The sequence below is a fragment of the Mastigoproctus giganteus genome, chromosome 6, assembly GCF_048544385.1.
Source record: "Mastigoproctus giganteus isolate SK-2022 chromosome 6, ASM4854438v1, whole genome shotgun sequence".
Classification (NCBI taxonomy): Eukaryota; Metazoa; Arthropoda; class Arachnida; order Uropygi; family Thelyphonidae; genus Mastigoproctus; species Mastigoproctus giganteus.
This window is the reverse complement of record NC_143580.1, coordinates 18433777-18451172: the sequence shown is the minus strand read 5'-3', so window position 1 is coordinate 18451172 and position 17396 is coordinate 18433777. Positions and strand designations below refer to the sequence as shown.

The 17396-nt window shown below is 40.5% G+C and overlaps 1 protein-coding gene across 1 annotated transcript in view; it reads right to left on the bottom strand.

Moving 5' to 3' along the window:
* LOC150084023 (uncharacterized) overlaps window positions 1–17396 on the bottom strand; it is a 53813-nt gene that overhangs the window by 21215 nt on the left and 15202 nt on the right. Inside the window, exons 9-12 of the mRNA XM_090375744.1 lie at window positions 7205–7489; window positions 3549–3766; window positions 1021–1135; window positions 836–929 (exon numbers count right to left, since the gene is read on the bottom strand). Coding sequence (XP_090231870.1) covers window positions 836–929; window positions 1021–1135; window positions 3549–3766; window positions 7205–7489 — 712 coding nt within the window. The remainder of the gene's footprint in view (window positions 1–835; window positions 930–1020; window positions 1136–3548; window positions 3767–7204; window positions 7490–17396) is intronic.

Genomic DNA, 17396 nt, shown 5'->3' with positions numbered 1-17396 from the left:
CATGGATTAAAACCATCCAACGCGCACACTTCTTTCCCCTGTACTTTCGCCATTTTCAATGCTTGCTGGGATCAAAACTGACAATAGATTGATAAAACCTCATTGAGTTGGTACCATTTTAAGGTACCTATTAGAATAAAATTTTAATCCAGCTTCATAACCAGATGAGTAATTTATAGATTTTGGTGAGGATGATGCTAATGCAAAGTAGTTCCTCTCTCACTTCATGGACTCCAGAAGTCATTATCTAAGCATCAGTGATTTGGTCATCTGCCCCGCCCTCCTACCTGAAATTCCATCTTGAATTAGAATTCTGGTGCCTACGATGGTTGAAATGGGCTACAAGAAATCCCTTTAAAATCTCCAAGGCGGTACTGTTCTCAAACCTGAATGTTCCATCGTGGAAACATCTCATCGTTAAACGAAATAATATAACTCTTAGTCAGCTGTTTACAGACACTTTGGATAGTCCCAACATCAACAACATTCTATGCAGCAGGAGGAGAAGAAGAGACCAAAATTACAACTTTACCATCTACAAAAACGCACTTCAACGCCTAACATGTTCCCCTCCAAAATAGCATCAATTTCTGCAAAATCCTTGAAATAGTCCTATGTAAAATATGGTTTGAAAAGAAATACAGAAAACAAATCCTGGCTGAACCCTTCTCCGTGGTTCAATTCTGCTGTTCATTTTTATAGAATTAATTTGATCTAATTCACTTTTGTTGTTATACATTTATTTTTACTTTATTTATTCCCATAATTTAATAAATCTCCTATTTTTATGATCTCCAACTGAATAAATAAATATTGGAAAGTGATTTCCACTTACAGGAATATGATATGTACAAGTTCCACCTTCACTGGTTCATCAACGAGACATTGGGACACCGATGCACTCAAAGTTCCGTTGAGGAGCTTGACAGCTGTTGAGAAACCAATATATTCTTAAAGCTAACAAAAAACACAAAAAATGAAATGACAAGAGAAATCATAAAAGTTAATCTAATGTCTTACCTCCATTGGCTATTTTCTGTGCATCCGTCAACGTACAAGCAGAAGGGAAGCATATTCCCATTTGTAATTTACAACCATACAGAAAGTTCATTGTACTCTTCAGCATTTTCAGCAACTGCAAAAGTATAACAAGAAAAATTCAAGTTGTTACACCACTGATTTCGAGGGGTAAAAAATGATCAAATAGCGATTGGAAGCAGTAAATGGTTAACGGATTCACCTTTATCATTGAACTTTACAAAGGAACTTGCGATCGTACCATGTGACAGAATGGTACGTTTGTCTGTTGACGCCAGTTTAAAAAGATTCCTAAGGTGCCTAATTTTGTGCCCAACGAGTGTATTATAACAATTGTGTGAATGCGGCTCTAAAGATTCGCTTGCAGATTCACTTGCTAATGACAATAAATGTGATCTACTTCCTGTCGTGGGATTACTTAATCTGTGTTGTAGACAATAGATCTTCAACTATGGATGTCCTCCAGGTGGCGAATGACTTGCTGTGTGACTTTTGTGCTCTTGCTTTTAATTGTAATTAGAGTTCTAACGCTGTTTAGAGATAAACTGTGGCTCTTAGATACACTGGAACCCATAATGCCTTCATGGGACCCACACATCTCGCAGTTGGTATAATCACTGTCCTCCTCCAACACTGTTTTAAAACCCTAGATATAAATAAGTACGTTTGAATTTGTTTTCGTCCAATAGTCTTCTTTGGAGCTTAAATTGTTCCTGTACAGTGGCATTCTGATTAATTTCCACAGTCTTTGTAAATCTGTGAGCTAGAAGGGTGCTTTAACTTTGGGAACAAAGCAAGAAAAAAATCCCAAGAAGGTAAATTCTTGAATTCAAAGCTTCCGGTGTGCAGGAACATTGTCAGAATGCCAAATCAAATTCCTAAGGTCCACTTTTCTGGCCGTTGGCTTCGTGTACCTATACCAACATTCAACATAAGAATATCCACTTCGTGCACAATGCGAACAAATTTTCTCCTGTGAGTAAGAACGTCCATCAGAATGTCCGTACAAAAGACATTGTAGCACATCGTGGTCAAAACGGATCTTCTGAACTTATGAGCACAACGCCCAATGAAAATAGTATTATTTGCTGCATCAGTCTAGAAGCCAGGAAAATTCCCAACTCCTTTAAACGCATATTACTTTCAATCAAGTTAAGATCCCTTGGCGAAACAAGTTCCATAATCACTTTTCCTCCTTTGCAATTCTTAATCTCTTCACCTTCAATCAACTGAAGGTCGATGCACAGTCCTCAGATAAGATTTTTTGAACATCCTTAGCCGTAGCCTTAATCAGTCGCGTCTTACTTTCCAATTTCACACAATTGCCACTAAATCGTACACGTTTGCCAATTTCACAGCAAGATTTATTCAGTTCCTGCTGCTTGTATTCCGACTGTCTTGATGGAGTTGAGGATTTACAGGCCACGGGTTCAGCAGTAAAGAATGAACTCCTGCACTGTTACTTTCTCGAAGTGCGGTGGATTCATAATCCATAGGCGTGAAGGCAAATTCATTCTGATCATTTTTCTGTAGCATCGCTCAATAGTCTGCAACGAATGACTTATCACATGTTGGTCATGCTCCAGATTCCTCTGCAAACACTCCACACTTGCTATCCACAATTCAATCGCAACGTGTTCCTTTGTCCCTTCTCTTTTCTCTTCATCACGTATTGAGGAGGAAGAGCTGGACGAAAGCCTGTATATTCAATAGTTTTCTTAACCTCAGATAATTGGCTTTGTCCTCTGTGAAGGGTCCCTTCAGTAATCAAATAACCAGCTACACCCAGGCCCTCTTCTAGAGTATTCCTTTCCAATTTTTCACAACTCTGAACCTTCACTGAGTTTACCTGAGTCCTTTGTACACCAGGCTCCATCACAAGGCCCATATGTATTTGCGATAGTACTTTTTTTATGAAAACCCCAAACACGAGAGGGATTAGAACCTATAGTACTTACTACGGTGAATGGGTTGAATGGTGAGAAGATAAAAGAAGATATTTGTTGACATTGGACTTGAACTTCTGTACATTCTAATTTTCAGGAAATACGAATGAAAGAAGGTTGTTCCAGAAAATGGAAGTTGAATGAATAAACGAGGAAGAAGAAAAGTTGGTTCTGTGAGTTTGAAGTTGGACAGTAACATTGACAGGTTGCGGCACGTGTTTGGACTGGTTTGGAAAAGAGAGCCGAAATTGCAGAAGCCAATTCAGAAGAACAGAACAGCGCCCATGGAAGTATCCATAGTAAAGGCATGCAAGGACTTTTATCCGGGATAAAAGTCCTTGCTGACCTCATGTGAGGACAAGTAACCCATCCACGTTGTGAAAAAGCCCATAAAAATTCCTGATATCATCGATGGGACTCGAACTGAGGTCTTTTCTACCCAGTGTGGGGAGGACAGCGATTTTACCAACTGTGTTACCCACGAGGGCCGTAATATCTATTATGGCCCTCGTGGGTAACACATTACTCAGGAGGAGAATAAGAAGAAAATTGGCAAATACTTACCGGGTCATTAGGATCGATCAAATTTCGTTTGCCTACGGTGATATTTGGGGTGAATGGCAGAAGTGGAAAGTTAATAACCACGGTACAGTATTGGCCACGAAAGTCTTCTTTGCCGTTACGTTTCGTAACCCTGATGTCGACACACTGGTCATATGACCCATATTCGCTGACGGCTCCTTGCAAAAGTCCACTTGGAATTTTTCCTGACGCATCCAGCACTGTAAAAGAAACACAGTACTGTATGCCTATATTCTTGCATTAGTGATTTATTACAAACCTGTGGCGTGCATATACACTCAGTGAACAATTATTAGACCCACTAATTCCCAGAAGTAAGTTTAAGGAGTCAAGTTAGTATCCAGCAATAACTGGACGCCGGTGAAGTTATTACTGGATAATAACTGTCAGGCGACTGGATGTATATATTTCTGAAAACGTAACGAGGGCCCGTTCTCAGAAGGAGATGCAGTGAGTGTGAAAGACCTGTGTTCATTAGTTCAAGAGGACCCCTGTATTTCACTTTTTGTTATTCTTTTAATCTGGTTCATGTTAGGTCAACAGCGAAGTGGTGCTTTTAATAATGATAATATTATTAATACTTTAGCATGTAGACATAATGTGCCTATTACCTTCATCATGTCCGTTTGTCTATCCATCCGTTTGCATATAACAACTGAACTCTCGGTGCACGGATTTTCATTAAATTTTATATTTAGACCTTATAAAAATATTTGCTGACTCATCCAAAATTTAACTAAAATTCGATCAATACAAATCCGGCATTATTATTTCTTTGTCCGTCCGGCCGCATGTAATAAATCAACTCTCAGTGGAGTCGATGGCTTTTAATGAAATTTTATATTTCGGCCTTTTAGAAAGATTTTTCGAAATATAGCAAATATTATTATTTTTATATAATCCTAGGATAACCTCATACAGTTTAATGGTCTTCTAAACACTATACTTGATCAATAGAATGATAACTGCGGCCTTAAATACGTATATTGCTAGAAATCGTGCTATGAGTCAGACAGAGATCATCGGAATATTATATCACAAACTAAAACACCTTATCCAGCAATCTTTAGTTGTAGCTACATCCAGTAGATGGAAGCACTATTGATGATGGTTTCTTTTATCCCATAGTGAATATCAATTTTATATTCACATTTTCATAAATAAAACCTTGAAAAATAAAGTAGGTGAAAGTAGGAGTAGGAGGTCCATAGGGAAGGTGACCGTCGGGAAGATGAGTGGGGCAGGCCCAAGTTCCACCAGGAGGAAGAAAATAGGGGGCGAAGGGGAGGAGACAGAGAATGGATTCCTACCCCCAGGAGGTAGAAAGAAAGTACCATGCAAGGGAATATTGGTATTGGATCGCCGGTGGGCGCCTTGGCAGCATAGCCAAGAGGAAGTCATATCAGGTAGTCCAGATTCTTTCAGTCCAATCTGGTGGGTTTGAAGGCAGTCCAATCCAGTGTAAGTTTGGTTTGGTAAGTTGATTTTATCAGTCTAATCCAGTGTATCGCTTGACTGTACTGTTCTGGTGTCATTCTTGTGGCACCCAGGTCGAGTCAGTGTACAGTCATATCTCTGTCTTCTTGGTTTGTTGGTCACGTTTCGTGGTTTCAGTTGAATGCCGTGTTGAGGACAAGGGTCCACTCCTTTGAGAGTGCTTATCCTGTTAGGTTTGCTGGAGTCCATTTACAGTTCCAGTTTGCACTTCGATGTTCAGTTGTTGAGTTTGCAGTTAGTGAGTATAAGGTACGGCAGTCCAGGGACTGACAATCAGATGGAATGCTGCGGTTGTCTTGTCCAGTTCTGTTCGTGAGTCATGGGACAGTTTTGAGTTTGGAATCCTAGGGCTTGCTGGGCCTTGGTTATTCGTTCCTGATATTGTCTTTGTATGTTACTGTTGTCATACGGCTGTGAAATTCCGTCTTCATTTAGTGTTGGGATGTCGGCCAGAGTCGGGAGTTCACTAGTTGTTATGGAGGTGGCAGGGATCTTTGTCCTGAAAAGAGGTCCTGAGTAAATTGGGTGAATGCCCTGTAGTATTCTTCTTCCAGTATTATTATTTCTTCCTGGTTTCGGAGTAAGGTGTGGATCCGTGTGACCACTAGCATCTCAGGTCTTCATAGATTTCATAGTCGTGTATCAAGTGCTCCTACGATTCCTCTCGCCCGCAGAAACATTGCGGTGTTTCCGAGATTCCAAAGTCAAACAGTTTTTTTCCTGAAAGAGCAGTATGGACAAGTGGGGGCAGGAGGAAAGACACCAAGCTACTTGAAAAATTTCAAAGAGAGGAACGGCTTTGTAAAATTGATAAAAGGGCGCCCACTTAAGGAAAGACTTCGGATATGTTGGCTAAAAAAGTTGATAATTACAAGTACTGATGTTTTCCAACCTTTTGAATCTGTTGACCACTTGCTAAGCCCTAAGGTCACCACTGCACTTGCACCTACGTACTTATGTACGTTTAATAAGAGAAGTTACTTATTTTCGTTCAATTTACCAACTTTCAAACTTATACAGGGTCATCGAAAAATGTACGCTGAATTTAAATCTGTCATAACAGTGCAACGTCCATACCGACCAAGGAACTAACAAGTGTCTACTTCTTCCTTGAATTTATTAAAACCACCCACTTCCACAACAACAGATGGAAGCCTGTTTCAGCAATCAACCATCCGCTGGCTAAGAGCAAACTCCCGCACATCTATTCTGCAACCATCCTTCCTCAACTTGAATTTATGTTCCTAATAATGGATATTTTATGGTCAGAATTCGATCCATTCCTTAAAGAGCATGTAAAAAATAATACAGAAAGGTCCACCAGCATTATTTATCCAAAACTGTATACGAGTAAATAACAACGATCATGGCTAAGCAAGGGTTTAAAGAGGTTGTTAATAATGATGATGCGAAATACTTCTCGATAATTGTCGATTCAGCCACAGACTTGGCTCATATTGGCCAACTTCTTATAATTGTGCGGTATTGTTTCCAAGGAAATGTTTGTGAACAATTTTTGAAGTTATGTCCAAATTCGACTCATTCGGGAATCTTTCTATTCATTGTCCTCAAAGATTTTCTAGCCTTCGTGAGTAGAACAGTTAATAGGATCGCCGTCCTCTCCACACCGGGTGGAAAAGACCTGTTTCAGTCCCGTCGATGACGTGAGCAATTCTATGGACCTTTTTCACAATGGCTGGGTTAGTCAGTTTCAGGCTAGGTTAGAATGATTTTTTTTCCCAGAAATTCGGGTTTTTCCTCCAGCATGTCTGAAGAATACTTACTATCTAATGTAATAAGGGTTACTCGAGAACCACATCCATTCATGTGGGTTATTTCCAAGAATTGGGTGTGCTCTCTGGTCGGGTTGCTTGTTTTGCTGGACAAAAACCTTGCTATCTTTTACCTGAGACCGACTAACTCAGCTACAGAATGTGAAAAACGCCCATAGTTCATTTCGTCATTGACGAAACTCTAACCGGAGCCCTTTCTGCCCGATATGGGAAGGACGGTTGATATAACCACTGCGCTACCAGCGAGGACCGCTGTCTAAGTTAGTGTAAAAAGTAGACTTACGTTAAAAAAGACAAACCTCATTGCTATGTCGAATCTCCATAAAAAAATTAAAGAGAAACGCTTACTTTGCACAGCCCACATTTTCATCTGCCTTAATGAGGTGACCAATTTCATCATAGACTGCATACACGACGAAGATACTTCCTCTTCTAGAATAATCCTCATCACTTTAGGAAATACAAATTTTCCAATACTGTCCGTTATTTGCTTGATGATTCCATTCAGTATGTGGGCGCTGAGGTATCTATCCGGAGTATTTTCAATTGATGGAGTCTCCAAAGTCGCATTTTGTGTTCCAAAATCCAATGGAGAACTGATAGAAATATTTGTGGAATTACCATCACTAACAGCTAGAATGGTACACCAAAGACAGAAAAAACATAAAATCAAACTGTATGCCATCAGTGAGTGTGACTGAATGAAGTTACTTTCTTCTGTGCATGCTAAACACATTCATATTTTCCAGAATGAGCATTCTGGGAAAAACATTTAAGACAAGTTCATTTAACTCTGCTCACGTGTTCAAGTAATACATCTGAAGACCTTGCGAAAGGGGAGCAATTTATTTTTTTTACGCATTGACAAAAACAGGTTTCTTTCGAAAACAGCATATAAAGTGGGTGGGACCTGAGATGGGACCTGAGATGGGACCGTGTGTTTATACTTTTAAGACTAAACAGCTGTGTCCAAAATAACAGAAACTTGAACTCAAACCATTTTTAGAAGTCGTGAAGGCTGGAGGTATTTAAGTTTATAATTAGCGTAATTTCAAGCACGAATACGATTTCATTGGATAAAACTTATGTTATACTGCCAAAACAGCATCTATTAAAGATAAAGAAACCTTCTTTGTTCCTCTGGTAGCGAGTTTTGGAACAATTTTTATTTAATTTCCCCTTAAACCTCTGGTATCTTTCCAAACATTCATTCAATAATCGATTGGTGTGTTACCTTTTACAGTTTAGGAATAAAATGTATCTAAAATGTATTCTAGTATATAAAGGATCGACTCCATTCCTTAATTTGAATCTTCTCGTCCTGTATTTGTTGGAGAATGTAATAATTTACATCTACAGAACAGTCCTTGAATGTTGGCTTTCACTGAAGCTAAATACACTATGCTGCCACTTTGTTAGGTACGCCTAACTAGTAGTGTGTTGAGCCTCCTTTAGCATTCAAAACAGCTTGAATTCGTCTAGGCAAGGATTGAACAAGATGCCGAAAACGTTGTGCAGGAATGGAGTACCATTCAAACATGAGTGTGTCCCGCAGTTCCTTGAGATTCGACGGAGTTGTAGGCCTGCAGCGAACAGCCCTTTCCAGCTCATCCCAAAGATGTTCAATAGGATTGAGACCCACGGACTGAGCGGGCCACTGCAGCAAAGAAAAGTCACTGTCATGTTCCTGGAACCATTCCATAGTGATTCGGCCTTTGTGCACCGGCGTTATCCTGCTGGAAGTAACCATCTGAGTGATGATAAACTGTCAACATGGACGGATGGACTTGGTTAGCAACGATGTTTAGGTACGATGTGGCATTCAGACGTGAATCTAGGGTATTAATGGATCCAACGTGTGCCAAGAAAATATTCCCCACACCATAACACTGCCCCCACCACCTTGCACAGTAGTCGTCAGACATGACGGGTCCATGGATTCATGTTGTTTTCGACAAATTCTGAGCCTTCCATCAACATGATGCACCAGGAACTTCAACTCGTCAGATCAAGCAACTGTTTTCCAATCCTCAATAGTCCAGTGTTGATGTTGCTGTGCCCACAGGAAGCGTACTCTCTTGTTCTTCATTGATAAGAAAGGTACGTAATGTGGCCGTCGGCTGTTGTAGCCCATTTGCGACAAAGTGCGACTAGTGGTCCGTTGTGATATTTTGTTCTGCGCACCAAGGTTGTATTCTGACGTGATGTGCGACACTGTGGCCCGTCTGTTTGCTTGCACAATTCTAGCCATCCTCCTCCTCTGACCTCTCTCATCAACAAGCGACTTTCTTCCACAGGAGTGCCGTTGAGAGGATGTTTTCTGTTCGTTGCACCATTCTCGATACACCCTTGAACTGTGGTGCGCGAGGGGGAAGGAGAATTGCCGTTTCAGAGATGCTTTGTCCAGCACGTCTTGCACCTACTACCATGCCACGTTCGAAGTCCATTAGATCACTCCTTTTCCCCATTCTTGCTATGGTTTGTACGCTTAACTGATACTAGAAAGGTTGTTCTGCTGCATCTATATCCAGCACTGTGGTCATGTGACTTGCAACGTTGTGGGACAAACCATTTGTGTACACACCAGGGGTGTACCTAATAAAGTGGCAGCACAGTGTAGATATCGATACGGTGGAATGTTCAATAGATTAAACAGGCGATCCTCCTAATTGTTCGCTTGTACATTAAGTACATGATTTAATGATTCGTGTGATTCTGAAATATGCAAAAAAAAAAGGAAAAGTCTTAAAATATCCTTCACATCATTGACATTTTATGGCCTTCAGATCACGTTTCAAAGTAACGCAATCAAATGATTTCTAAATGTAAATCAAGAATGTTTTCCAACTTGGAGCAGGGCCAAAACACATTTAGCAAGACATTGTATATGTGTGAATGTGTTTGTCTTGTGTAGGGCAGCTCCTTCATAAGTTAACTACGCTGTGGTTCTCTAGCACTCGTAGGCAGCATTAGATGGTACAATTACCGGTCTAAGAGGACGGTAGCATGGTTCTTTTTCTCTCGGAAACTTGGGCTTTTTCTTCCCCTAAAAAAGGCACCTATTGTGCAGGTATTACTGACGAAACGTGCCATTGTACAGACCACCCTACCCTTCTGATCTAGCACCAGCGGACTTCTTTTTCTTTCTCAAGAGGCGCATCCGTAGCCAGGTGGGCAGGAGCAGCAGTGCGTAGCACACGCTTCTTGATTAGACCGGGATTCGAGTCCGTGACCACCAAATACGGAGAATGCAGAAAGGTCAGGGAATGCCACCGCATATCCCGGAGCAATATGGCCTTAGTTGCTAATGCTCCTAAAAAAAAACCAAAACCAAACCTTTCTCAAGGTGAACATTGCCCTTAAGGGATAGAGTTTCAGGATATTGATAACATAAAGAAAAACAAAGCCGCCGAAAGGAATATCTCTCTCTGGATGTTTTGCTAATTTGTTTCAGAAACTTTTAGAACGGTGTAATAGGCTAAAGATAAAGCCGACCTACTATCATCCTACTTTTCTTCTAACCCTTGTATCGTTGATTTTTGTAAACGATCTCCTACTATTCCCATCAAACACTACATTCAATGTCACCGTCAAAAGGAAGTCAAAAGAATTTTTAATAATCTTGTTGCAAAGGAAGTACCAGGTCCTGGTGGTATTTTTCCACTTGTTCTCAAAACCTGTGCTCCTCAGCTTAATCCTGTTCTGTGCCGTTGCCTTTTCACACTTTCTTATTCCAATGGGGGTTTTCCTTCTTAGAAATTTGCTAATATCTAACCTGTTCCTAAAAAGGATGAAAAATCTCTCCCATCCAGTTATTGCACTTCTACTCTCTAAAGTAATGAAGAAATCTATCAACCGCCAACTCCCAAACTATCTAGAAATCTTCCATCTGATCAATAATCGCCAGTATGGATTCCGTTAGTGTGTGTCAGTCCACTGGTGGTATACTGCCTTATGTTACCCATCTGTGGACAAATTCAATGGAAAGGTTTGTTGAAATTCAAGCAGTTGCTCTTGACATTTCAAAAGCTTTTGATCGTGTTTGGCATAAAGGTCTTTTAAATGAAAACTTCCATCTTATGGTTTTTCCAACTGTGTTTTTTATAATTGGGTATCCAGTTTCTCTCTGACTGGTCACTTAGGGTGAAGATAGACAATTCTGTCTGATAACTTTTCCAATAATCCTGGTGTTACCTATGGTTCAGTTCTTTCTCCCGCTCATTTTCTCTTTTATGCATATCGATGACCTTGGAAGTGACTGGAACTCCTATCCATAGGTTTGTTCATAATAGCACATTGGTTTCCACCTTCCAGTTTGACAAACCTTGTCCTGCGCCAACAGCTTCAACTTCTCGAATATCCACTATCAATTCCTTGAATGCTGATCTCCTGGTAATTATACAATGGGGCAAAGATTATTTAGTTGATTTCAATCCGGAATACCCTGACTTCTAATCTCTCTTGGCATAAGCAGGTCACAAATATTTTTTCCTCTGCATCCTAAAAACTGGGTTTTCTCTTTCGCTGGCGGCGTTACTTTTCTTCTAAACAGCTACTAACTCTGTATAAATCTCCAATCCACCCTACCATGGAATTCCACATCTTTGGCGGTGCCCTCATAACCTCTCTCAGGTTTATATATTTTGTTCAAAAGAGGGTGGCTAGGTTAATCAATGACTTATCTCTTACAAAGTCTCTCTGCTCCTTGTCTCATAACCGTTCTGTTTCTGCTACATGCGTTTCCTATAAAGACTTCCATGGGCACTGTTCTTCTGAATTAGCTCCTATAATTCCTCCTCTCACTTCCAAACCAGTCCGAAAATTCCGAAACCAGTCAGCAGCCGTTAACTCTCCAGTTTCAAACTCACATAACCAACTTTTCTTCTTCTTCCTCATTTATTCTTTCAACTTCCGTTTTGTGGACCAATCTCCCTTCACATCTATTTCCTAAAAATTACTATTGTCCAGTTCCTCCTTTAATTTATTTAAGCTATCAACTACAACAATCTACAGAAATTCAAATCTAATGTCAACAAGAATCTTCTTTCATCTTCTTAACCTTCAACTCACGCGCGATAGTAATTACTATAATCACAACTCTGCTTCCTGCACTGCAGCACGATCCATCTTAGAATCTTCTAACCATATCCCAAAGTTTTCCAGCTTATAGGTAATTCCACATCTTTGGATTTATCTTTCATTAGAAAATTAATCTTTCATTAGAAATCAGGTCAAATGCTTCGCTATAATCCATATAAACAATGTACAAATTATTTCTGACATCCATCTCATGAATAACTATCAAAATAGCCAACCAGGTTAGATGAGCATGATTTTCTCTTAAAAAACCTTCTTAATAACGTTGCGTAGCCTTCAAAATTCCGTTTTTATTTAGAGGTCGTTGTACTGCACTATTTACCATTGCCTCCATGAATTTCCCTACCACAAAGTCAAACTTACCTGTCTATAGTTACCCACTTCACTCTTAGAACCACTTTTGTGTATTGCTGATACAGTTACAGTTCTCCAATCCAGAGGAATCTCTCCCGAGCAGAATAATTCTCTCATAATCGTGATGGTTGGCTAAATCCATTTTCTCGCCTCTTGTTAAAGAGTAAGTTTATACAGATCGCTTCGATCTTTGCACACAAAAAATACAGATTATTAAGGACTTTGAAGACTTTAAAAAATCTTCTCGGAAGATTTAATTTTACAGCAATTCTCTAAATATCATATTCTAAGATGCCAAAAAAAATAAAATATCTCTGTAACATGGAAACTAAAGGGAAAATTAAACCGCGGTTCATATTTCTCTGAGAAAAAAGAATATCATCAACATGAATTACTACTACCAATGCATTACCAGTTTTTCTGATTAAACTTTTAGTTCGATAACTTGAGTCACAATCGTAATGCCAGAATTAATTCCAAGGCGAAAGTAATTTTCATGACGAAAATCAAAGAAAGACTTGTTTTCGCCAGACTTGGAAAAACAAAATGCCAATTTTTATCTCCAATCAGTTGCACGTGCTACTAATAATATTGCTTTTTGAAGGAAAGAATCAACGAAGTCCAAGCAAAAGGTTTTAGGCCTTGAGGGATGACGACATTAGCTTCAAGGATAGAGAAGCTTCGTGATGTAAATATTATATTAACCAATTTTAGCAAGATGTGGCCAGAAACACTAATCGCATAGCTGGAAGCAAAAAAAAAAGACAAGAGTCTCTCCAAGAAAATATAAACTAAACCTAAATGCATATAATTAACAACCATCAGCCAAAGCAAAGCATCATAACGAAGCATGAGCCAGAAAAAAAAAATTTCACACATCCATTCCCTCTAAACTTTTGTCCAGTTCCTCCTTTAATTTATTTAAGCTATCAACTACCACAACGACAGATGGAAGTTTCTTCCAGCAATTAACCAGCAGGTTAATTGCTGGAACAGCTTTAACCTGCTGGCTAAAGGAAAATTTTCGCACATCTATTCTACAACTGTCTTTCCTCAGTGTGAATCTATGCCCCACCCCCAAAGCCGAGCAAGAGGAAGAATGCCATCAGAATTGAGCCTGCTCAACCTATTCAAGGCCTTATACACCTTAATCAGATCACCTCGCAGGTGCCTGGTCTCCAGCCACTGCAATTTGCAGAACTTTAGCCTCTCTTGGTAAGATGATCCCTTCATTCCCCTCACCAATCTTGTTGCCCTTCTCTGTACACTCTCAAACAAATCTACATCCTTCCTAAAAGCAGGCCTTCAGACCTGTACGCAGTACTTATACAAGGGGATAATCACCTCCTTTTCCCTACTAGAAAAATTCCTCTATATCATTGACAATATCCAGTGACCTGCTCTGGCAGCTGTGAAATGTGAAAGAGGTTTTAAGAAAACCTATATCAGATTCAAACCCATTGTCTTTACTAGATTTTTAACAGGTAACGTTTCAGAATTGTGATGAATCGTATGTTTGGATATCCAGTCGGGGAGAGAAACTACGTCATTTCCAAATTTATTTCCAGAACAGTTCCGAAACATACACTAGGTGATCACCGAATTATGACCATCTACCTAATACTTTTGTGATCCACTTCGCACTGATAAATATCCTATTTGACTAGGTATTGACTCCATTAGATGCCCTTGTGCGTAGCACAGTGGCGTCGCCATCCTCCCCACATCGGGTGGAAAAGACCTGAGTGGGTCCAGTCGATGACGAGAGGAATTTTTATTGGCCTTTATTAAAACAAGACAAACTCCATTATACAAATGTCTGAAGACGTCCATAGGGATCTGCAGCCATGTTGACTGCAAGGCGGTTGCTTGTCCATACGCCTCACTTCCCGTTCCTAAACATCTCACAGGTGTTCTAGACTGAAGTCAGACGAATTTGGAGGCCAAAGAAGATCGATGATATCTTCACTGTATGCTGTGAATCATTAGCGCAGAGAACAAATGCAACATAGTCTTCTAAGAGCTGCCGGTAGACCCACCAGCGAAAAGTTGGTTCGTACCTACCAGGGGTCCTAGTTCTTGCTAGAAAATCATGCCCATATTAAGCAACCACCGCCATCTGTCTGAATAGCGGACACCGTGCACGATGGAACTATGGACTTATTTTGCTTGCGCCACACACGTAGGTGTCCCTCGGCGTGTTGCATAGTGTTTTGGTTTGGGGCGCCACCGGTGGTTACCCACTCAGTGAGTGTCAGAAGTGGGTGTTGTGTGTTGTTTTGTGTTAGAGTAGAGTGGGTTCTGTTGTTCTTCTGGCTTTTGGCCGCAGTGCCCCTAATGGGACTCTACGTTATCGGCTACCACCATTAGGAGATAAGCCAAGCAGTCCATAGTTCTAGGGCTGTTTTCTGCCAGGGTCTCCTGAGCTTCCTGAGAAAAGCCAAGTTAAAAAAAATAATAATAAATAAATAAATAAAATAAAAATTTTAAAAAATTGAGTACAGCAGACAGGAACAGAGTGGACGTAACAGTAGGGGAAAGAAAGATGAAGAAAGAAGAATCCTCCACTAGAGGAGAAGGGGAAGGGGTAAAGAATTGGGGAACTCCTCGGTTGAACAGCCCTCTCTACCTAGGAAAAGAGAATGAATGCAGGACTAGGGGCCTGTGAAATGAAGTGAAGTGCCGTTTGGTAGTCAACAGGGGTGGATGCCAAAGACCTCTTCTACATTAAATATTCAGATGGAACCTCTGGAGAATCCTAACCCAGGAGGGGATTTGTAGTTCAATCCTACCGCGAATGGGGTCTAAAAATTATCCTACCCTGGAGGGTTAGCAGTTAATCCTACCCCAGGCCAGAAGGGGTTAAAAACTAAAAAAACTAAAATATTATATTAGGATCACCCTGTAATTCCTTACATATACCAGTATTTGTGTCTGTAAATTGCGTGTTCTCTGGTCGATTTGCAGGTTTTGCTGGACGAAAAAATCTCAATTTCTGGGAGGTGGGGTGGGGGGGGGTTCCTTGTTATCTACGCCTGAGACCGAATAACTCAACCACGAAGTGAAAAAAAATTCCATAAACTTTCCTCGCGTCATCGACAGGATTCGAATCCTGGCCTTTTCCACGCGGTGTCGGAGGATGGTGACGACACCACTGTGTTACCCGTACAGAATATTCTTGCCTAAGACCAACCAAGTAGCCAAGATGAAACAGGCATGAAATAACATACTGCAGGATGACTCTACCTCTTCAAATGTATACCACAGTCAGCGCTCGTATTCAAGTTCATGGAATCACATCCGGATTTTTTTTGTATTGACATGTCAAATAAAATTTATTATAATCAATTGAAAATTTAATTATTTACTCCTATAATCTGTCTTAATATTATCATCAACTTTGGTCAAAATCGGATCATCATTTAATGATCTGGTCCCGTGTTCTTTGATGTACACGCACTCCTAACTAGGACTGACCAACTCATTAATTCTGACACGGTGTGGAAATTCGTGTAAGTTGCTCTCTTCCAGAAGGAAGCCAAGACCAGACTTTTTCCAACTTTATTTATTGGTACAGTATGCATGTGACAACCATCTCTTGTTATCTCAACAAATTTTTGCACCAATTCCAGCTGAATCTCTCTGTACACTGGGGCTAAGCGAAAGGACAGACTCTGTCCTTTCGCTTACAATCTCTCGTGACACCCAAGAGATTTCGTCATACATGTCCCTGCATCTTCTGAGGTGGTAGTGAGTGCCAATCCAGGTCGCTATGCATCCCTTCCTCTTGTAGATACGACAGTATATCTGTTGCCCTATGACGAAGTGACCATAAGACAGTCATCGATAAGTCTTTTTGACACATTTCCTCGACTTGTCTGTAAAACCTGCTTAAGGAATAAATATCCTGTATTATAGACTCAAAAAACTTGCCATCTATTCTATTAGCTTTCGAGGTAATTGTGCATAGACTGTATCACAAAGATATGCTGATAGTGAGATGATTTGCACTGAGTTGGCATTGAATTAACAACACTCCCTTATGTAGGAGTAGAATGGTCTGTGACGCTGACGAAGGCTGATATAAGATTGTAGTTCACACACGTGACCATCAGTTTATGACTGAGAAGAAGAATGGATCAAGTTTAAGATTTTTCCGACTTCGAATGTGGAATAATTGTGGGGTAAGAGGTGGACGTACAGAAAACATGGTTAAGTGCTCCCGTTTTGTAGTGTCATGAATCCGTGGCCTTTGGCTGGTTGTTCGACTGCTGTCGACGCCTGTAGTCAGCGTTGTGTGTTTCGTCATACAACACACAACAACAACAATACAGCACAATGATTCAGCTAACCACCCAGTACCCAGTGCTCTGATGAGTCTCATTTCCAAGTCTGACATGCTGATGGGCCTATCTGAATTTGGGAAAGCAACACAAACCATGGCACTTGGATGCATTGTTGGTGTTCTGCAGACTGGAGGTGATGATGTTGCGGTTTGAGGACTGTTTTTATGACATGCTCTGGGTCCTGTGGTCACTGTTAAGCAATGGCTCAATGGGAACTCGTACATTTCTATTGTCGCTGACCAAGTACACCCTTTCGTGATGACAGTGTATCCGGACAACTTCATCATTCATCAACAGAAAACGTACCATGCTACAGGGCCCGGCAGATTGCTAACTAGTCGCAGGAACATGACAATAAATTGTCCGTCCTCCCATGGCCACCCAACTCACCAGATGTAAACTCAATTAAGCATGTTTGGGACCTATCTGAAAAGTACATTCATTGCTAAGGCCATCAATCTGAAAACGTGAGGATATTATGGGAAACACTGTGCAACGCATGGATATCACTACCGCGGGACACCCTGTAACCTTGTGGTATCCATGTCAAGACGCGTACAGGCTGTATTACTGGAAAAAATGATCCCACGAGGTATTAAGCGGATGTTCCCAACGCACAGCCAACTCAATGTATGTTTTCATGTTTTCAGAAATAGCTGAAACAGTTCCTAATTACCAGATCGCCTCCACTAATCTTCATAGTTGAGTGATACTCTCTTTTAATAATAATTGTCCTGGCAGTC